Source organism: Sus scrofa, chromosome 8, assembly GCF_000003025.6.
Source record: "Sus scrofa isolate TJ Tabasco breed Duroc chromosome 8, Sscrofa11.1, whole genome shotgun sequence".
Taxonomy (NCBI): domain Eukaryota; kingdom Metazoa; phylum Chordata; class Mammalia; order Artiodactyla; family Suidae; genus Sus; species Sus scrofa.
In genome coordinates, this window is record NC_010450.4 from 60,262,915 (window position 1) to 60,287,145 (window position 24,231).

Consider the following 24,231-nt stretch of genomic DNA (forward strand, 5'->3'; position numbering starts at 1 on the left):
TCCCAAAGCCAATAAAAAGTTGATCTGTGTCAGAGTAATTTTTATGGATATCTAGGATGAACTCTATGCTACAAGTATTAATGCTACATTTCTTTCCAGCTAATTTTGTATCTTCTTGTTAAATTTAAGATTCACACAGTCACATTGAGATATGTGTTTGTATAAAAGCATTTGCATCGATAGAAGGGTGATTCTGGTTACAGTGTTAGTGATCCTTGCTTTCTTGAATAGACCACTGTAGGTCACAAAAGCAAAAGAGAAAGAAAAAAGGAGACTTAGTGGGGTCACATCTGAGAGGAGCTAATGGATGCTTTTGGTTTAATGATATCTGATATGTATTTTTTAATGCTCCTTTAGAATTCACAGAAACTTTTCTATGACATTAACTGTTTTAATCCCTGGAAACACTGCCAATCACATTTCTTTTGGGTCTCTGCTATGTATCTTAATTTCTGAATCTTTAAAATATTTAGGGCATCATGCGTGGGGCTACTTTGGCTCTTTTTATATGAGATAGAATCATTATTATATCTGTATCTTGGATTTAGATAATGAAGATGTTTTATAGTTTGATATTTAGTGACAGTATTTAGCAGCTTTACCCAAATTTTTCTTTTTATTAGAAGAAAATTGATATTAATAAGCCACATATTCATCAGTTTAAATCAAATACCTATGCTAGGAAACTTACATGTTTAAAAAAGGACCTGATGAGAGGATATTTAAAATAATCTAATGCATAAACCTTACACATGTGGAATACACACACGTGCACAAATGCACACCCTGGTGGAAGGATAGATACTCAAAAATATTTGGTGATATTACCTATCTTTCTATAGAGTTCCTTGGTGAAAAAGACACTAGGACCACAAGGCACTCCTCAAATCTGCAAAAAGGTAAAATGTAGGGTACCATTCTTTTTTGCTGACTGCTATTATTGACTCTTAATGGGATCTATCCTTTGGAAATTTTTAAAAATTGATTTATTATTATGAGTAAATAATAAAACATTTAGGAAAATAGAGAAGATTTAAACCAGAAACTATTTATTGAGCCCAACACTGGGGAAAACACCATGGTGCCTAAGTCTTGATTAAGGTGATAAAGGAGATGTGAAGGGTAAAATATAGTGTAAATTCACTGGAAACATGTCCATCAAAGATGAACTTACCATACAGTGTTTACATGACATTTTTAAAATTTGAGGTCCATATTAATATTGTTCCCAGTGATATAATTTCTCCTTTTAAAATTTTTTAAATTTTATTTAATTTTTTTGGCTGCACCCAACATGCAAAAGTTCCTAGGCAAGGGATTGAACCTGCATCATGGCAGTAACAATGCCAGATCCTTAACCCACTGAGCCACAAGGGAACTCTCTCCTTTAAAAAAAATTAACACTGTTGTTACTTTCCATTCGTGCAGAATTCTTAATTTTAAATCATAATGAGGAACTTTAGAAGAATTACCTTTTCCTCTGAATAGTTTTAGTGGTTAGTATTGATTTTTTTGTATATAAGTATAAAATTCAAATATACTTAACACACCTCTAGTAATGCAATGGCTATTGTCATGAACATTTACTTCAAAAAGCTGGAATCTGAAATGATATAATTGTCAGTGACAATAAATAGTAAGCTCAGAGATTGAGGTTTAATCAAATTAAAGGATTTTACACATTTCTTCATTCTGGCTAAAGTGACTTGGTGATTACAAAGTTTTCTTTGCACAATAAACATATTAAAGGATAGCAATAAACGGGCAAAGAATGGGGAGAAAAAGTAGGAGGATGCTCTGTAGATCGTATGAACTAATTCACCATGCCACTCTCTAGGCTTTGGTTTTTTCACTTTCCTCAGGTGTAATGAGGGAGTTGGAGGGAGATGAACTTTGGAAATACCCATCTCCAACAGATAAACAAGATCCACTGGAAATGTACACGTCCTTCATGTGGGAAAACTGATGTAGTTTGTGGGAATAAAAATATCCCTCATGACAAGATTATGAAAAGGCATTAAATATAATTAACCTATTGAGCCTTTATGTTAGGAATAATTGGACTTTTCTATTTAATTAAGTTCTTTTATCAAGACTGTGGGGAATTTTGAGAATATATTTATCTGTGACATTTTTCCTTCCAGTTTTATTGAGATATAATTGACATACAGAACTGTACATGTTTAAGATGTACAGCACAATGATTTGACTTGAATGAATCACGAAATGATTACAACAATAAATTTAGAGGACATCTGTCACCTTATACAGATATAAAATTTAAAGAATTTTTTTTTTAATGAGAACACTAGGATTTTCTTTGCTAGTAACTTTCATAACTAGTATACAACAATGTTAATTATATTCATCCTTGTATATATTATATCTCTAGTACTTAATTTTAACTGGAAGTTTATACCTTTTGACCATCTTTGTCACCACACAAAGATCATACATTATTTTTGGCTATATTCACCATTCTGTACATTTCACCCTTGTGATTCCTTAATTTCATAACAGAAAAAATCATAAAGTATACACTTTTCTTAAAGGTTAAAAAGTAAGATATATCATAAAAAAGAAAGAAGAACCTCTTTCACTATTTTAGTTGACTAAATAATTGTACTGTTTCATAGAGAGAAATTACTTATCCACCTTTTAACAACTTTAGGAAAAAAAGGCAAAGGGTATAAGCTTTGTGTTTAAACTGTGTTGTGTTTCATGCATAGCATTAAAAACTTATTTCAATGGTAAATCTTCATAAAAGCAAGAGTGTGTTTCTTTGGACATGTAAGTTCTTAAGATATTTCAAGAAATACCTATTTTTAAAAAGTCGCTAAAACATACATTGAAGTCTCAAATGCAAGGAGAAATCATTTTTGGGGTACTTTCAACTATATCTTACTCAGTAGTCACAGACAAAGCCGAACCAGAAAACATAGATAACTGCTGACTCTTAAAAAGATAAAAGATTTGTAATTGTTCTAATTCGCAAAATCTTTAACATCTCCAATATTAGCACAGATATAGTTATTGTTTTAAAAGATGTTTTTAACTTCAAGCTGTTTCAGCATTTTCCATGATAGACAGTTATCTGCTTTGGCTCTTTATCTGCCATCACTGTGAAAGGTATTAGAAGAATATTTAAAAGTGAGTTCCAGATATCATTGCGTATAATAGCATGCTAGCTTGGTTGTTTCTGATGGATATTCCATCACTGTTGATCTGTGCTCCCTTACTTTATTTCTAGCTAGAGCCAAGTGTTGAACAATGACACTATACATCTTTCTGTACAATTTGCCAATTTTAGTTATTTTAGAACCTAGGTTCTCCTAAATTGTCCCTGTGACTCATTACCATTCTGCAGAGAAAGGACTGAACAAGGAAATGATTTATGTACTGAAACATCAATTTGATTTTTAAAATACATAACTCAAAGATATTTTTACCAAAGGCGGAGAGAAGGGCTTTTTTGTAGAGAATCAAAACAGTGGTACCTTTACATAAATAGGAGCCATTAAGTCATTTTAGATGCCTTAATCTTTAAGATAATCAAATTTTATGAGAAAAGCTTCTTACAGGAATTTGTCTTTAATAATAATATTTGCCAAAAAAATTGTGGACAGTCATTTTTGTACTACTCTTTTTCAGGTTTTCTTTCCTTGTGCTTTTCAGTTGCATAGTCTCTAGAATGCATTTCTTTTTTTATGGATGCACCTGCGCATATGGAAGTTCCCAGGCTAGGGGTCCAATCAGAGCTGCAGCTACCAAGCTACACCACACCACAGCAACGCCAGATCTGAGCTGTATCTGTGACCTGCACCATAGCTCAAGACAACACTAGATCCTTAACCCACTGAGCAAGGCCAGCAACAGAACCCGCATCCTCACAGATACTATGTTGGATTCTTAACCCATGAGCCACAATGGAAGGTCCCTAGAATGGATTGCTATTTAGCCTAATTTCATTTAAATATAACTTGGAGATAATTATATAAAATATCCTCTTACCTAATAGGAAATGGTAAACAGTAACCATATAGAAATATCTTGCTCAAATCACTGAGGTGATTTATTGATGTGTAAATGTTTTGAACACTTTGGAATATCTACCCAGAGTATGCACTGTAAAGACCTTTAGCTAGATGTATATGCTGTTTGTGTGATTAGGTCTTCATACATTCTACATTTCTTTTTTTTCCTTTTTCTTTTATTTTTTTAAAATCTTTGTCTTTTGTCTTTTTAGGGCCGTACCCATGGCATATGGAGGTTCTCAGGCTATGGGTGGAATTGGAGTTGCAACCACAGGCATACACTACGGCCACTGCAACGCCAGATCTGAGCTGCATCTGTGACCTACACAACAGCTCATGGCAACACCGGATCCTTCACCCACTGAGCGAGGCCAGGGATTGAACCTGCTTCCTCAGGGATGCTAGTCAGTTTCATTTCAACTGACCCACAATGGGAATTCCATTCTACACTTCTTAATGAACCTGTTCGTTTTCAAAAATCAAAAAATCAACGTGGCTATTCTTCCCATTAGCCAAGATTCTGATTTATTTTTGTTTTTGTCTTAAGTCACTGTATTTGATTGGTTTAATTATTTTTCTGTATCAGAAAATGTAGTACTGTTATTTGTGTAGACATATTTAATAGTTATTCATTTTAATTTTTGAAGGAGAAAGTGCTAGACATTATATAATTTTAGGTAGCATTTATTTTTACCATTATAACATGTACTAAATATACAGAAGGTACACTGAGAAATAGCAGTTGACTAATGATAACTTTCAATTATGTATTCATAGATGTTCTCTTGCTATAGTAGGTTACTAAAATCACAAGAATTTTAAGTTACAATATTTATTGGATAAAATATGAATGATATGATAAAAGATTATGATATTATAGTTAATTGTACATTTGTATAAATTATATATTATATATGAATGAACAGATTAATTATTAATAATTAGGTATAATAAGTTCTGTTATAAAGTTATTTAATTATGGGAATCTGAATAGGGCCTGACTTACATGTTCCTTCTCTAAATACATCTTTTATTATCATGTATTTAAATATATTAACCAAAGAATTTTAGTGACTCATTTTCCTTTGATGTACTATCACTAAGAGATTTGCCTTTTTTTTTTTAATATTTTCTTTCCTCACAATCTTTTACTTACATATCCTTAGATCTAATTGATGTTTTTTAGTTTTTCCTAATGCTCCAGGTTAGTTGCTACAGTAATAGGATTAGAAACAAGGTGAATGGAGCAGGAAGATGTTTTCATTCTGATTTTGTTTTACGTCCTGTTTGCCATTTTGCCTGTCAATTAAAACCCTAGAATTTGAGGAGATGTTTTTGATGTGAAAATGGGCTTCTTTAAACTAAACAGCAATGCCAGAATCTCTATCATATACTAGTTTTATAATTCCTGAAGAATAGATGTTATGATGATTGTTATTTCTACTAAATTATATACATTTTACTATAAAGATTCCATTTACATTAGGTACTTGTTTCTTCCCTATGAAGAATATTCTTTGAAGTCTAAACAGCCATCTTAAAAGTTAAGTATTGTAAAATGACCCATTTCACAATTTGGTAGCTACCTGTAAGTGCTAATTATCAAAGCATTACTATAAAAATGTATGGGTGCATTCATATTTTTAATCTGTGACTTGGGGTTATGCTGAACCTCACTATGGTAGCTATTGATGTTCAAAGCATAAACATGTATTTAGATAAACTCCCAGTCAGGCTAAAGTTACAGCTACATATATTGCATCATATGATACAACCTTAGAAACTCTCCCTTGGCAGTAATGGTCCCTGGCTCCCTTTGGGTATTTTAGGCATTGATACTCCATAATAGGCCATTAAGGAAGATGTTTAATTTGAGACCTACCCAGGTGCACCATACTGAGATGAGATAATTTCAAAACCTGTGTACTTTCTTTCCCACTGGTTACTACTGAGCCTCCAAGGAATGAAACATAGCAAAGTTATCTTCATATACATTATGAATCACAAAAGATAATACATTTCTTTCATAATATCAAGAACAAAGTATTTAAAATATATAGATATCCTTATGTGAGGAGGTTCTAAATAATTAGTTTTAAATATTATCTGGTATGTATTTTTTAAATTTTCTACTGTATTATTATTTTTAAACTTCTTTTGAAAAAGAGACATTGAAATTTTTTAAAAAACTGTGAATAGCAAGGGTTTCAATTTAAAGTGTTTATATGAAAGAGATGAATAGGACTGAATAGTCATGATAACTAAACCACAGCGAAACTCTTGATATAAACATCTAGCTCATAATGAGATTTAACTTCCTTTCCTTCCTCTTGGTTTTGGGGAGCCTTCAAAGAAATTGTTAAGTAGATGCGTGTTTTTTTCTTATCTCCCTGAAGGAATTGGAATAGAATGAATTTGACATTAACGCTTCAGTTCTTGTAGCTTTTCTATCATAGGCTTTATTTTTAAGTCAGTTATTTAGTAATTTGTCATTGTTTTCAGAGAAATCCTGTGAAGAAATGAGATTTTCCCCCCTCTGATCCAGCCCCTGAACCCATGCTGTAGCTTGATATGATTCTGGCCATCTAATTTCACATTTAAAGTTCACTGTTCTCAGCTATGAAAATAACTGTTTCACCAGTCTCACTGTAGAGCTATCTGCATTGATGGTGATGCTTTTAGGATTTACTGCAGAAAATGTGATATGTTGGTTTTAACTCAAACCCTAGAGCTTCACGTATAACACAGACTCATACTTACGTGTTATATATTGTCATGATTGTCGATTATGAAGTACCCAAGTGATTTCAGCTGTAAAATTGTCAAAAAGGAAGCCAATTAAGGCAGTCCTTGTCTATCCTGATCATGAAACTTCAGTAGATAATAAAAATCCAATAAATATTAGAAATGTATGAGGTTAGCTTGATTGATCATTTGTTAATTAGATTCTTGAATTTAAAATAAGTGTGATAGATCAAAAAATAAGTATGATAAAGTCATAAATAACTCTACTTTGAAGATATATTTGCTGCTTCTTAGTAACATTCATAGTTCCCTTTTTGGAAAAATTACTGACGGAATTAAATAGTTATGCTGACGGGAATTAAATTGTTAGATTTAAAAAGCCTTCAGAATTTCATTTGGGAGATATTTAATTATTTCCTGTTTTCGATTTTTTGCATAATTTAAGAAGGGCTTGCTTAGCTCTTAAGAACTTCAAGATCATCATCGCTAGGTTACTCGCCTAATGGAGTCTGGGGTGTTGCTGCTCACTTAACCCTAAACAAGCATGAACGAAATGGATAATTGGGATCTATTCAGATATTCCAGAGATATATGATGCTAGGTAGTAATTATTCAGAAGTGAACGTAATGAAGGCCTTTGTTGATGGCATGATCTCTCCTAATCTGAAGTTTGTTGGAATATTTTAGTGTACCACCAAATCCTAGATCGTGTCTCACTTCCTTCAACCCATAATCACTGTCATGCCTAGCTAAAAGCTCCTTCCACTTATATCAGGTCTTGTCTTATCCTAGGCTGCTGCAAGAAAAATGCCATAGGCTGGGTATCTAAATAAACACATGCATTTATTTCTCACAGTTCTGGAGGTTGGAACTCCAAGATGAGGGGACCAATATGGGTGAGTCCCGGAGACAGTCCACTTCCTGATTTAGAGACAGCTGTGCTCTTGCTGTAAGCTCCTGTGGTGGAAAGAGCTAGAAAACTCTGGGGTTTCTTTTCTAAGGCACTAATCTCCTTCATGAGAATTCAGTTCTCATGACCTAATCATCTCTCAAGAGCTTCGCCTGTAAATTTCATCACATTGGGATTTGTACTCAGCATGTGAATTCTGCAGGGGAACTGAACCTTCAGTTTATAGTAGGTGTGCTATAGAGTCATAGAATCTGGGGTCAGTAGAAGTGATGAGAGTCAGTGGGCTCTAATGCGTGAAAGCACATAGCCTGGGTTTAGACTATTGAGGTGCCAGTCTGGGCTTGTTCATTTTTAGCTATGTGATCTCAGCAAGTTCTTTAACTTCTTGGTTCCTCGGTTTGTTTGCCAGTTAGAAATTATAATAGCCCCTTCCTTTGAATTGTTATGAGATTAACAATAATGTTTACCTTGAAGCAATTATATGATTTATGTGGGAATAAATCATTTAAAATCAAAAGATTTATTTATTAAATTTATTAAAGAATTCATTTATTTAATTTGTTAAATAAACCATTTAGTTATGTAATTATTTATTAATAAAGATCATTTAATTAATTACATATAATTATCTTTTTGTATGTGTTTGCCATTTCTTGGGCCTCTCCTGCGGCATATGGAGGTTCCCAGGCTAGTGGTCACATCGGAGCTGTAGCACTGACCTACACCAGAGCCACAGCAACGCGGGATCTGAGCCTCGTCTGCAACCTACACCACAGCTCATGGCAATGCCGGATCCTTAACCCACTGAGCAAGGCCAGGGATCAAACCCGAAACCTCATGGTTCCTAGTTGGATTTGTTAACCACTGACCCACAACAGGAACTCCTACATATAATTATCTTTTAAATATATGTGGGAAACTCTTACAACAGCATGAAATACTAAGGGCTCAATAAATGTTAACTGTTGTTATGAGGACAGATGTTATTTTTGCCTCATGCTCTAGATTTTGAAATAGATTCACATGCTCCTGTTAGACATGGGATTATTTACTTTGAAGTAGAAACTTCTTATATTCTGTATGTGTTAACCATATCTTCCTTGTCTTACCTAATCTTTACTTTCCTTTATACAGAAATCAGTCCTTGGTTATAGATCATAAATGACATGTTGCAAAGCAGTTGTGGATTTTTTGAATATCCTTTGAAATAATGGCTATGTTCATTCAGACCTGTTTTTTTCACAGTTAATATTAATGGTAAAAATTTGAGGTTTTATGAGTATTTTCATTTGTGAAGAGCAAAGGATCTTTTTCACAAATAACATACATGGAAAGAGATTGATACTCACTTTTTAGTTAGTTGAACTCTCTCATTTCAGGCAATAGAGTTATTTTCCAAATTCGTTGCCTTAATGTAATTATTTATACATAGCTTAATTTTAAACTCATTGATTTCATTTTCTGTTGAACCTATCCATGGAGGAAAATGTTATCTTATTCATAGCCTATTGGAAATGAACTCCAACCAAATGCTTTGTGGGAGCTCAAGGAGAAGGTTAACTCAGGGCCAAGTCACAAGAAAATAATCCTCAGTAAAACATCACTCTATTTCAGGTTAAGTAGTATGCTGCCCTAAAGCCCAAAATATCATTGTTCATTAAATCCAACTTTGTTCCTAAACATTAATAGACACTTGTTAGACATAATGTTATGTGAAAGACAATTAGATGGGACTTTTACTCTAGAGAACTTTCTTATTAAAATTCCTTTCCTAGATTACTTGCTTTCTAACATAGCATCAAATTATGTTTGAAATATAGGGGGATGTGTGTTTTATTTAAGCAATAAAAAATATCGTTTGTGAGTGTTTCAGACAATGTGTGGAAATTGAGCGTTTCATTGCTTGAAAAGTGTTGCGGGTAACTTTTAACATGTTTTTAAATTGAATACAAATAGGTATTTCTTTGCTCTGATTGCTCTGAAAATTGTGGAGGAGAGAGTAGGGAAGGAATGAGAAGGAATGAAGACTTATGTCAAAGCTCCAACAGATGTGGAGTTTTATTCCTGAGCTGTTCTCCCTGCCTCTTAGTGGATTTGATTTTTCCTGTGTCTTCGGTACCCATCCTCTGTTTTCACCTTTCTTTTTCATCCTGATTTCTTTTTCTTCCACCCTGACCAAACATATAACTTTGATATTTCTGCCACTGGAAAAACTGTCTTGACTTTCTTCAGATAATCTATATTTTAAATCCCAATTCTGCTGCACTGGTAGGCCACTGTGAACTACCAGCGTATAACTCTGGCTAATGCTGTTACAGATATCACGAGCCTATTTTTCTTTCCTCCTCATTTTCCTTCCTGAATACCAGGACCATTTTAATCTTCAAAAAGCATAGTGTTTACATTGTACCTTCTGATCCTAGCCCCTTTCCCACCCACTCACAAATCCCTATCAAATGTTCTTCTGTCCCACTCACTATGGAATATAATCTCATTTACCATTTATAACCCTACTTTTATATAAAACCCTTCATTTAATGAGGGCAAGGGTTTTTCTCACTTATTGAATGCCCACTCTTGCCAGGAATCTTTATAGGTCATATAAATATATGTATATGTAAAGCTATTATTTAAGTCTTCTAGACATCTGGTGGAATAAGTATTAATTTTAAATATGAACATTAGGGCATAGAAAATTTAAGTAATCTGCCTGTAGTCTTACAGCTCACAGCTTGAAGAGCGAGGACTTCAATGCCTTTTCTAACTCCAAAGCTGATATGCCTTCTATTCATGCTGATTTTCATGGTTCTGACTTATGCAATGTTTAATACTTGATGACAGGAGCTTAGATTTTTTTCAAAATGTGCAGAAATAAAGGACTAAGAAAGATATGACCACCTCCAATTCTAGGTCAAGGCAAATACATATTTGGCGTATCTGAAATTTCCTCCTGGATGTATTTGTCTTGAATGTGTTATCAAATATGCATCTGTACATGCAAGTAGCACAGTTATAGTCTGGTTTTTTTTTTTTGGTAGAAATACACTGCCAAGTGCGCACCAATACCATTGTCTATAAAAATGTAATTTTCTGGAATCAATATTTGATCTCAAATAGCATAATGGCTGCTTAGCAATGTTATGCAAGTTTGGAACCCTGACAAAAGTATCATGTGATGAAAATGCAAAGATGTCATTATTTTTGTGTGATGTCGTGTGAGGTACTATCTAAATGATTCACTTAATATCTCTATTTCAACTTAATGTCTTTATTAACTTCGGCTCTTTCTTTCACACAAAAGATCACTTACACAAATTAAATTCAGAGCGAACTGTTCAAGTTTTCAGGAGCAATATAGATGATTATAAAAATTTTTAGCATATACTCACTATAAATGTCTACCCTCATTCTTAAAGTACAGAGTTTGCAGTGATTTTTATTTATTTCTGTAATTTGTGCTTTTAAAAATTAAAAAAAAATTCTTTACATTTTATAAAACTTATACCTGGAAACTGAGCAAATTTAATTCAAATTCCTGTATATAATCCTCAAAACCTTTCCTATTCTGCCCAATGCATCGTCTCTGTGATTTTCTCTCCTTCCTTACTTATTCAGGAGACCTGATATACCAGATAACTTGCAGTTCTGTCATTTGCTGTGTTTTCTACCTGCCTTTAACTTTTTTTTGTAACAAACCTCAACCCAAAATAATTCTTTTCCAACAACTGTTGGATGAAATTTTGTGTGTTCTTCATATTCTAGCACAAGTATCACTCTCTTGTTTCAGGTCTTCCAGATCTTCCAAGCTGTGTAATCGCCTTTATTATTTTAGCTCCCTTCCTTATCATGTTTGGATTTATATTTTATTATTTTTATTTTTTGGCATTATCACTTTTCCTCTTCTTTCCTGTCCCATTGTTGTCCTCCTGGTACTCCTTTTCCTCCCCTTCCTCCTTTAGTTTGAGGACATGCCATAAATATATATATATATGTATATACAAATACATTATATATACACACACACACATTTTATATATATACACACACACACACACACACACACACACATATATATATATATATATATATATATATAATCGCATATCTTCTATGACCACAGTTCACATTATCTATATTAAATAACAATCTCCTGGAGCACATTGATGAATAAAAACATGCGTGAGTAGGAGTTGCCTAGTGGCCTAGTGGTTAAGGACATGGTGTTGTCACTGCTATGGCATGGATTCCATCCCTGGCCTGGGAACTTCTGCATGCCATGGGTGTGGCCAAAACACACACACACACACACACACACACACACCACCACACACACATGCAGACCCACACCTGAAATGGGGTTGACTGAACTTAATATTTCTTGAAAATATTAAGCAAGATGATTGAGAATTTGTTCTCTATGAATCTCCAAACGGAACTAATTCTATTTAAAAGTTTTCATTGCTAGAACATTCAGCTCCTTATTATTAGCAAATAGACTCAACAGTTAATATGTTTTAATAGTTATTTAATGTTATGTTCTTTGATTACATAAACATTGAAGAAAGTATGATCCTTGAGCCTTATTGTACTGCTTTGGTTTCTAGGGTCAAAATGTTGAGAAAGTGTTTTAAGTTTTAAAAAATAGGTCTGATCAATAGTAGGACCCAAACCAATAGTACTTTACAATTCCATAGAGCATGCGCACTGACTCTCAGTTGAAAAATTATATGTATACTTTTTTTAGCAAATAAGAATACTTTAGAACAAGAGTATGTTTTAGGTTATAGATATTGTAAGTTATAGCTAACATTTAAAGACATTGTATATTTTGCTCAATCTGAATTACTTTAAAACTTATTTTACTTCTACCTAGTGATCTTTATAGCAGTCATTTTCACATTTTATTGAGCAGTAATGGAGGGAGTTGTATTGTAGTCATCTGACTTTTCTTCTTGCTACCCACTTCTTTCTTTAAGAGTTAATTATATCATAGAGCTTCCATTTACATCAGGATTTTTCCATGTATAATGACTTTTGGAAAGATTTTTTTTTTTTGGAAAATAGATGACATCCATGATTTTGGATAGCTTGAACTATGGAGCATTGACGTATATGTGCTTATGACTATGCATTTGTAGATAATGGAAATATTGCCATCTTAATTTGAATAATGAGCATTAGAGCTCCTCATCTAAGCATCTGTGCATAATTAAACATTCTAGTTGAATACATTTTCCATCCTTATTAAATGAATATTTCTTAGAAACATTTGGCCCATTTTGGTTAATATGGTTAGATCTTATTTATAAATGTAGCGAGCTATCAGCAATTAAGTAATGTTTACCTAGATGTTCTGTTATGATAGCACAGATTTGCTTTACTTGTTAAGGTGGCGACAAATGTTACAGTAATTAGGTTAAACTTTTTTTTTTTTTTTTAAACTGTTTATTTATTTTTGTTTATTTATTTATTTTGTCTTTTTGCCTTTTCTAGGGCCACTCCCAAGGCATATGGAGGTTCCCAGGCTAGGGGTCGAATCGGAGCTGTAACCGCCAGCCTACGCCGGAGCCACAGCAGCGCCAGATCCGAGCCACATCTGCGACCTACACCACAGCTCACGGCAACGCCAGATCCTTAACCCACTGAGCAAGGCCAGCGATCGAACCCCCAAGCTCATGGTTCCTAGTCAGAGTCGTTAACCACTGCGCCAGGACGGGAACTCCAGGTTAAACTTTTATATCACTTCATAAGTTATCATTTGTCAATTTTATATTGCTAAAAGGTTAATATTTGATTTGTTAAAGAATGTAATTTCAAGTCATTCAAATTTCAAATTCGATCAAACAACTCTGGAAGAATAACGATAGCACTCAAGTAATATTTATAAATACTTTTAAAGTAATATCTTTTTTGAGGAAATAGCTAGAATTTTCCTATTTGAAGTGAGGAAAAACATGCTAAATGGGAAACTGTGTTGTTATAATTAGCAATGAGGTTATAAGACTATATACCAATTAACTATTAAAATAGTGCTACAAGGCATTTTATACATCTGGCATGTGCCAAACATGTAAAAAACCCTCAAACTCTAAGAGTTATGTAGCAAAAACATGTAATATACAGAATGAAGTATGGTTTGATAAAAACTTGGAAAGTTGATATGGAGTAAACTTTGTAGTTATCAGAATTTGAAATGTCAGCATTTAATAGGTGGCAAGATGTAAAAATATTATAAAGATATCATATCTTGTCTAGGTTATTATGAGGGGAAGGGTATAATAACATGTACTTTACTTTGGGAAAAGTTTGAAAGTTATTTTACAGATATGTGATCAAGAGTAGGTAAAATCAAAGTTACAATTCCAAGATGAATGGCATTTAGATTCTAATAGTAATCTTTTTTAGACTGTAGAAAGAAAATAAATATAAAAGTAAAACAGGAGCTTTCAAATATGATTTAAGAAGAAAATACATGAAGAAATTAAATAGGAAAAAAGTCATGACATCAGAATTTTTTTATTTTCCTAAAAATTTTAGCATAACTGCATAGCACTCTGCTTTATGGAGTTGCCATGTTTTATTCAGATACTGCAATATTTAGCAGTTATAAACAGTCCTGCAATGATTAACCTTGTGCATATATATTTTTGTTTTGGTGGAAATGAATCCTCAAGGTAGAGTGGGCTTGCTAGGTCAGAAAGCAAATTCACATGCAGTTTTTGTCAACTGTAGCCAAATTCCCCTCCATAGGAGCAGCACCAGTTTCCATTATAATCAGAAATACAAGAGAGTACCCGCTTACTCACGGCTTCAGCAGCAGGGTTGGTTTTTATACTTTTTATTTTTTGCCAATGTGATGACATCTGAACTTAAGGTCTCAGTTTCCCTAAAGTAAAATCCATGTCTTAAGTTTAGAAGAACTTTTGTTTCAGCAATAAGTAAATTTAAAATAGTTTCAGAGTATACTTGTGCTATATGGTTGAATTTTAGTCTAAATGTATCAAATAATTTTCCATAGTTTTTAAGAGAGACTTTATTTACATAAGCTATTTGTAGGATATCTTTCCATGTTCTGATTGTTTTAATTTTTAGTGGCACTTGAGTCAAATCACACAATTTCATAATTAACTTAAATATTAATGATGTAATAAATTAGGACATTGTAATCAACCTCACTTTTAAAATTTGAGTATTTTGAAGAGTAGTGCAGTTAGTTGGTTTTGTTGGCAGACATATATACTCCATGTACCTAATCAAGGTCTGCACTAGAAATATGTTCTTTCCAAGTTTTAGGTAGGGTGGCACGCAAAATATTGGCCATATTGTGATAATCTTTGACAAAGATTAGCAACAGCATCTTTCAGTGATAATTTTAAAACAATTAATGTGTTGATTTATTACTGGAAATTAGTTGTGGAAGTAACAAAGTGTGTCTTAAACAAGATAAATGTATGGAAAATCATTTTAAAATAAAATCTCACATTGTTTTGGTATCTATCATTCAGCCATAGAATTCTCAAGGAGAGTGTGCGTCTCTCTCTCAATGAGAGTGTTATTAGTTTCCTGCACATGCAAGTAAGGAGTTCCCAACATGGCTCAGCAGAAACACATCTGACTGGTAACATGACGATGCATGTTCGATCCCTGGCTTCTCTCAGTGGGTTAAGGATCTGGTGTGGCTTTGAGCTGTGGTGTAGGTCGCAGACATGCCTCAGATCTGGCATTGCTGTGGCTATGGTGTAGGCCGGAGGCTGCAGCTCTAATTCGACCCCTAGCCTGGGAACCTCCATATGCACTGGCCCTAAGAAAGAGAGAAATCAAAAACAAACAAACAAAAAAACATGCAAATGAGATGGATGGGAGTCAGGCATATGGTCTCATCCTCAATTTTGAAGAAATTAAGGAAACAAAGAATTGGTGAATGACTGACATGCAGTGACAGCCATGCACAGTGATTGACATGACATTTCTGCATCAGATAGTCATCAACCTTACTGACAGTCCTTACCACCAACCTACGAGTTGAACATTGTTCTCTATTTTGGAGTTGAAGAAACTGAGGTTGAGAAAAATTGACCAACTTGCCTAGCACTAGAATATTCTAAGCATGCTTTTAAACCCCTTGCTGTTACATACAAATGGAAATATGGCAGTTTTTAAATGTTGTGTTTATAGAATATCTCATGTAACATATATCAATCACATTTTGCACAGCCTTGTAATTACTGTTGAGTAGCCCTTCTAGAATCCATATTTTACTGCAAGTTTTTTGAAAATGGCAATTGTATTTTGGACTCACAGCCACACTGTCCTCATTTGACCTATAGTTTTAGCACAGAGCTTCATGTGTAGAAAAACTAAAGACATTTTGTTGGAGATGGAAATATATGTTGAAATTGACTTATTAAGTGCTTGATATTATTAAGAACTCTTTTATATGAATAGTTATCTTGTCATAGGTGACTTGAATTGCTAATGTTTATTCTTGATTTTTCTTCTGTATTGTTTTTGAAGAGCTGTGTTTCAGAAATGAAGATTCCTTTTCTCTGAAAACTGATTGATTTGGTTAAGTTAATGACAACACATAAATTGGAGAAGAAATATCCCCCAAATTTTCTTTTTTTAGTGTTGACATTTAAAGAGTGGTGGTTTATGAGCAATAGGATCTTACAAGTTATCTGTTAACATTTATATAATTTACTTATTGCAGTTGTAATAGATATCCCCCCAAATTAGCCCATTAATGGAGCTGTGAATAGAGGTCCACAAGTGGCCAGGCTGAAGAATGAGAACTTCTACCCTCCTCATGTAATAGTGTCTATTCATTTAAATTCCTTTCCCCACCTCTGTTTACATAGCAATCATGAAAACCAGTTCTTGTGCCCAAATCAAATGCAGAATAATCGTAGTAGACATGGCCTCAGGCACTGCTGTGATAACTTAAAATAAGCCGTTATTGGAATTCCCCTTGTGGCGCAGTGGAAACAAATCCGACTAGGAACCATGGGGTTTCTGGTTCCATCTCTGGCCTTGTTCAGCAGGTAAAGGATCTGGCATTGCTGTGAGCTGTGGTGTAGGCAGAGGACACAGCTGGGGTCTGGCACTGCTGTGGCTCAGGCATACATAGGCTGGTGGCAACAGCTCTGATTGGACCCCTGGCCTGGGAACCTCCATATGCCTCAAGTGTGGCCCTACAAAGACAGAAAAGGCAAAAAAAAAAAAAAAAAAAAAAAAAAAAGCCATTATTATAAATAGTAAATAAGCAGTTTCTTATCCTTCCTATGAAGTGCCTTTCCCCATTACTTCATCACGGTAAAAATATATCATATGAAATAAACTATTGTGTTTTTCATCAAAAGTAGACTTAAGTTAACAATAGTAGTACTCATATTTTAGTATGGAACTAATTTTCCGGTTACTCCAAAAGGTACAGTGCTATCATTAGGCTGATTTTCTTTCTAATTATGTCTTTCTTCTCCTTTTTCTTTGTGCCTCTACTCTTATCTCATACATCCATGCCATTCCCATGTTCTCCACTCCTCACATTGGGTAACAAACACAGTTATTTTTATTCTTTATTTTATTTTTATTTTTTTGCTCTTTAGCTCCACACACGGCATATGGAGGTTCCCAGGTGAGGGGTCCAATCGGAGCTGTAGACACCAGCCTACACCACAGCCACAGCAATGCAGGATCCAAGCCGCATCTTGCACCTACACCACAACTCAGGGCAATACCAGATACTCAACCTACTGAGTGAGGCCAGGGATTGAACCCACATCCTCATGGATACTGGTCGGATTTGTTTCTGCTGAGCCACAGCGGGAACTCCCTTTATTTTTACTTATTTATATTTTGGCCACATCTGCAGGATGTGGAAGTTCCTAGGACAGGGATTGAACCCGCACCACAGCAGCCCTCAGGGCCACTGCAGTGACCAGGTGGGATTCTTACCTGCTGAGCCATGAGGGAACTCTGGGTAATGCATTTAAACCAGGCCTGAATCTTGCTGCATTGTCCTCTTCCCTTGCATAATAATCCCCCTGGTTATGCTCATGTATTTTCCTGATAATTTCTACCACAGAGAATGGAAAGAGGACTTGTGTTGCAGTTAGATGTGTGGCTTGAAATCTTGCTGAGTGATATGTCTCATTTTCCTCCTCAGTAAACATGAGACCATATTATATACCTAATAGTCTTGTGTGGAGAATTAAATCATATAATTGTATAGTATCTAGAACACTGCTTGGCATATAATAGTAACTAAGAAATTGTCAATTATTCTCTTTATATTGGGACTTTACTTCCTGTGTTTTTTTTTTCCTATTACAGTGGGGCTCATGAGAAAAGTTGTTCTATTTTATTTGCATTCTCCGTAATATTCACCATGATAGACATTTAGTATATATTTTTGAAATAAAGAATAATTCATGGCCACTCTCCATTTTTTCTGTATACATTTATCTTATGTATATATGTGTTTTGTGTTGGTATACATCTATATACACACATATCTCTTGATGCCATAGTTACAGAGGGAAAAATAATACAATAATTGAATGTTAGGGGTGGAGTGATTGTTCACTTGTTGATTTATCTGTCAGTTTAAGTGTCCATTAATTATTAAATGCATCTTAAGAATATGATTTTAAATTAGCACTTGTTTTCAAATTTGTTTTCTGAAAGAGCTATATATGCTTATGGCACTTACGAAAGTTGAGTTGTAAATGTTTTCTTGTCTGAGCCAAAGTGTGAATAAAGAAAACAAAAGGAAAATGCTGCACATGATTCCTTTTCACATAGTCTGTTTTATCTCGACCACATTTTTCTTCTTATCAATGCTTTCCCTATTTGTAAAGTAAATCTCAGGAGAGTGTCTATTTACATACTTTGTTTTTTAATAATGTCTGTATAATTAGAATACTATTACATCTGATATTTCCAGATTCAGTGTTCTCTAAACCAACCTGCACTGTAGTGACTCAATAAATATTTGGAGTAGAATTATCAAATGGTCTTGGTTCACTCACAACCATGTTAAAGAGTATGAGTAGGATAAAAATTGAAAACTAATGAGATGCATAATAATTTTTAAGATATATAGCACATATCATGTACTAGACTGGGAATACATATTTTTATGTATTTCACATAATTAAAATGACAAATTTTGGCTCATTCTATATTCATATAACTTATGAATTATGTCATATTACTCCCCCACCATTAACAGACGGGAAACTATGGAACTGAGGGATTAAATGATTTCCCAAGGTCATAATAGTAGTTGAGATATAATTGAAATTGAGTCGTCTTGCTTCAGAATCTGTGCTCTTAATTATCATGCTATGGAATAGCAGGGACAGAAATTCAGATGTATTTGTGTAATTTTGCCTTATAATTAAGGCAAGTACTGCATAAATATTTTGGAATGTATTTTGGCAGAATTAGGCTCAATACAATCCTCGCTTAACTGTCTCTATTTTGAATATCCCTTTACAGAAAAAAATTTAAATTTGTACTTAAAATATGAAATGATTTTAGATATATACCAATCTCTGAATAGAAAATAGAAAAAGATAGAGAAGGAAAGAAAGAAATAAAAGGAAGACCCAGTTTGTATTTGGTTGATCAGTTTTAAAAATGCTGACTGTGAAAGACAACATCTTCAAAATTTGGGTCATGTTCCTTCTGCATTCTCACTTTCTAAGATAAATTTGTGCAGACTTTAAAGAGTGGGAAGCTATATTAGTTTGCTTTAGCAAAATAACATTGCAATGCTTACAGTTTTTAATGTCTTCCACATATATTTGACACGTTTAAGCAAGATTCCTCCTAATTTTAAGTTGTAATATCCTGGAGAATAGATTGAAAGGTTTACTCAGTGTTCTATAAATGTTCCTAGCCCAATGCTTTGGGTTTCTGTGGGCATTCAGTAAACTTCTACTGAATTAATTGACTATGGTTGAGCAGAAATCATTAACATAAATCTATGATCTTCAAAAATTTAATTGCAAAGATATTTAGAAAAGTAATATAGCTAATACGTAGAATGATTTCTGAATGATTATCAGTGCCTGGAATGAAAGTAAGTAAGACTCATACTTTAACTTTTTTTGGTAATATTTATGGTAATGAATGATTTTTTAAACTTTTCTAATATTGATAAAGATATTTGTGGAAAATGTTTATGCAGAATAGCAAATCTATTTAAACATATTAATAAATTATAAAATTCATCATTAGTTATTATACAAATGAATATAATTTATTTATATTCATTTGTACAGTGAGACTGAATTATTTATTTCAGTCATTTTGGGGGCTGGGAAATGAAAACTTTGTGTTAATGTATATGTATAAGAATGTCCTTTATGTTGCCCATTTTTGTGTATGATGCATATGCATTCATTAAAATGAAGGGAGAAGGTATACAGATATTTTAGTCAGGAAAGAAACTTTCAAGGAAATAAGAAAACCTGTATTTGATAACCTTTATTTTTTGTTTGTTTGTTTGTTTGCAGGATTCGGATTTGAGATATTGGTGTTTCCGTTTTTAAGGAATATTTCTTTTTGAATTTTTTTTTTTAAATCATCGGTCTTGGAATACAGAGGAAGAACCTGAAAGACACTTATTTTGTTTCAAGTTTGCAACACTCTTGAGGCACTCTCACGCCCGGGTACACAACCATGTGGCCATCACAGCTACTAGTCTTCATGATGCTCTTAGCGCCAGTAGTTCATGGTAAGACCTTTAATTAGATTTCTGTGTGATGCTTAGTTTTGTCTCAGTTTTTTACACTTGATCCTTTCTTTTAAATCTTTGCTCTCCATTTTTTGCCCACTTTATATTAATAGCAGTAAGAAATGTATTTAAGCTGCAAAAGATATGATTTTGAATTTGATTTCCTAAAATACTGTTTAAAATGTATATTGAGACAAACTTTTTTAAAAGAAATTTTGCATGTTTTTACCACACTTAAGGAATATCATCTGCATTGTTAATGATATCATTAATTTTGAATTTTTTTCCGTATGTATTTTTGTAAATAAAATAACTTTTTAATATAATAAGTATGCACATTTGAAAGAAAAATCCCAAAAATCTATTTCCCTGAACTAAGTAACCACTTGTTTCTGAGTGTTTACTTCTCTACTAAATTTTTTTTAATACATAGAATAAAAATCAAACCTCTCATTAAAGGAAAATTGTCATATACCTTCCAATACAGCAAAAAAAAAGAAAAAAAGCAACATCAAACTAATATGAACTTGTGTGGAAAGGTAGTTTTCCTGAAACATGCTAATCTACTTGTAAAAGACTGTATACTTTGTCCATTTAAACATCTTGGTATACTTTGTCCATTTAAACATCTTGGTATTTATAGCATGAATATGTAGTTAAGAAATGATCTCCCTTTGCAAATTTTATAAAACATATAATCAATCAATAAAAAAGCAAGATAAATTCTATACCACTTAGTATAATATTCATTGAATCTTTCTAAAAATTGACAAATTAAAGTTTATATATATATTCCTTTACCACAGTTTAATGTTTTCCACTTATAATTGATTTTACACTATGATGAAAATAGCATACTATAGTCACTATCTCATACGTTAATGGTAATTAGAGCAAAGAAAAAGAGACACAGCTGTATTTGCCACTGCTTAGGAGGTCTCAGAATATTATACTGTAACAAGCAGCTGAAGTTAATTTTTAGCCTTTTCAGCTCACTTTTGGTTTTTAATTGACTACAGAAATCTATTGTAGTTCTTCAGTGATGCAGTTCTGAATTTGGTTTATATTCATATGTTTCAACATGAATTGCATTCTGCTGTCAGTGTAAAAACTGGATAAAACCACTTGTCTCTTTTGATGTTTTTCCCTGAAGTTCCCCGAATTTAACACCTTTATTTTAACAAATCAGTGTAAGATAGTGCTTTTTCTAAAAAAGGAAAGTAAAATTGTACAAACATCTAATTTCAAACAATGTAAATTTTTCAAAGATTTCAAAATTTCTCTTGAATTCTTATACGGATGCAGTGCTTACACATTCACACTTTTGGATACATGTAACATTTTGTGATATGGGAGAGTATAAAAATTACGTCATTTCATAAACAAGTGCTTTTCTAATTATCTGTATATCTAATAATGATTCTAATTAGGCTTTTTGATGTTATAAAAATGCCTCACTCAAGGTTATTTTGAAGATTAAAAAAAGAGCATATGATAAGAATCTAGCACAGTGTATGACAGATACTAAGTAATTGAACATGTTAATTTCCATCATCATGCTTTGGGCCCTTCCAGTTTATTTTTGCCCCAATAAATTTTAACAGCCAGGAATGAGCTAACCATTAGAGCTGTTACATTCGATGTTGATATTAAAAAAAAACTCACAACTCTATGTATATGTACAACTCGTGTTTTAAGAAGTCAGTCTAAAATTTCACTGTTACACTGTAGATAAAAAAAAATAGCAGGAATAGACATTGCAAGAAAAGACTGTCTTTTCAGAGGTGAAATTTCCAGTCTCCAAAACCTGATGCCTACTGTGTATTTTAATGGGTCCCAACATGGCTATGCCTTAGATCGTGGCTCTTGGTTTGGGGCTTGTACTGAATTCAAATAGATAGATGAAAAACACACACAGTCTCCAAGTAACTCTGAGAAGTTTTTAAAAACTCTGGATAGGGCACATAGACTATTGGCCCTGATATATAAAATATTTGGGGCTAAAAACTATTTTTTTCCATTTTATATGCACTATTTTATATTATTTTGACTTTGAACCACATCAGGCTAAACAGTATAGAAGATTTCCACCCATACACTTTACTCTTAGTACCTTCAAGCCACACACCAGAGATAATGCAAGTCAGTTTTCTCTGCCTTCTATGGAAGGCTTTCTCCAATGCCTTTGTGACATGAATTCGGACTTGAAAATAAAGGCCTTCACAGGAGCAGCCTTTTGGAATCCAGCTTGCTTATGAACAGAGGGAGGTGTATAGCTTTGATCAGTGCTGAAATCTAATAGCATAGACATTTTTTTTAAGACTCCCCGCCAACTCTGGCTTAAAGGAATACAGTATAACTTGAAACCTTAGAGGAAGGATTCCAATAGGTGTATAAAAACCCTTATTTCCAAAACACCCCCGATAGCATCTTTTTGCCTACTGTGGTTGGTTGGGATGCTTTAGCTTCATTTGTGCTCCAACCCATAGAGAATGAACTTTTCTGGATAAGACCCCAATTGCTGGCCCTTTCTCCAGAATAAATAATAATGATGCCCACTGATTCTATAGCCATCAATACCAAATATATTGGGGCAATTATCACAGTATTCTCAGGGCTTAATGTTATTTATTATCATCATTATCATTAATATTTATGGTAAAATCATCAAGGAACCGAGTGGCCAAGGAACTTGACTGAAGTTACACGCGAGACCCAGAGGTTTTAAAATTACGGACTTGCTTTTAATGCCAGTGGATAATCAATTCCTATCAAGGCCATTCGTCCCTTCAGAAAACTCCACCTCAGCTCTCCTCGTCCTTTGGGAGCAAATGAGGCAGAAAGGTAGATAGATTACCTGCCTCTTCCATGTGTGGGGCCCCAACAGGCTGGGCACCGAAGTCTGACGGACCTGAGGTAAAATTTCAGTTCTATGCCCTCAAGCTCTGTAACACTGTTACTTGGTAAATTAGGTAACAGATATCACAGACTGTGAGCCAGAAAACTGTACTGGCTGCTAAGATATGGTAATGAACAAAAGGTGCTTAATTCTTCCCTCAAGGGGCTTCTAGTAAACTTAAAAATTTGTAAGCCTATTTTTTATCTGCAAAAATGAACACTTCTTCCATGCAGCGACATTTTAAGAAATGGGTAGAATAATATATGTAGTTTCTAACGTAATGTTTGGCATTAGGTAAATCTTCTTTGTTTTTCTTTCCCTACCCCTAACTATCTTGAAATAGAATTAAACCTCTCAGCATTAGATAAGGAAAATGTATTATCCTTGTTGTTATCCTGGGAATTGAAATATTTTGCTACTTGAACCTTAACATTGAAGTTTTGCCAGAAGTTTTTAATACTAGTATCTAAACAAAATTATTACCAAACTAATATATAAAGGCTTAGTATATAATCATCAGTATATAATAGTATACTATAGAATATAATTGTCAGTGATGCAAAGATATAATTGTCAGTGGTAGCAGTATATAATTGGTAGTATACAATTGTCAATTATGCCTTTTTTGCATGATTTCTACATGGGTAAAATTAGAAACTAAGCTAAAGCATTAATTCCAGATAAAGTTTACATTTGTTGAATAATCTCCCACATTATCTTAGAAAGTCTGGCCAGTATTTTTTATAGGAAAACAAAGTTAATTAGCACATCCGTATTGTGTATAGATATATACACAATTTTAAAATTAGGAAATGTCTCTAGTTCTCTGTTTATCTGTCCATATTTTATGTCTCTGTGTACCTCTGTATTTCTCTTTTTCTGTTTTCCATGACTGTGC

The 24,231-nt window shown here is 33.5% G+C and overlaps 1 protein-coding gene across 1 annotated transcript in view; it reads left to right on the forward strand.

Moving 5' to 3' along the window:
- The window catches only part of ADGRL3 (adhesion G protein-coupled receptor L3), an 811,898-nt gene that overhangs the window by 274,635 nt on the left and 513,032 nt on the right, over window positions 1–24,231 (forward strand). Inside the window, 1 exon segment of the mRNA XM_021100590.1 lies at window positions 20,214–20,434. Within this exon segment, the coding sequence (XP_020956249.1) occupies window positions 20,380–20,434 (55 nt within the window). The 5' untranslated portion in view covers window positions 20,214–20,379.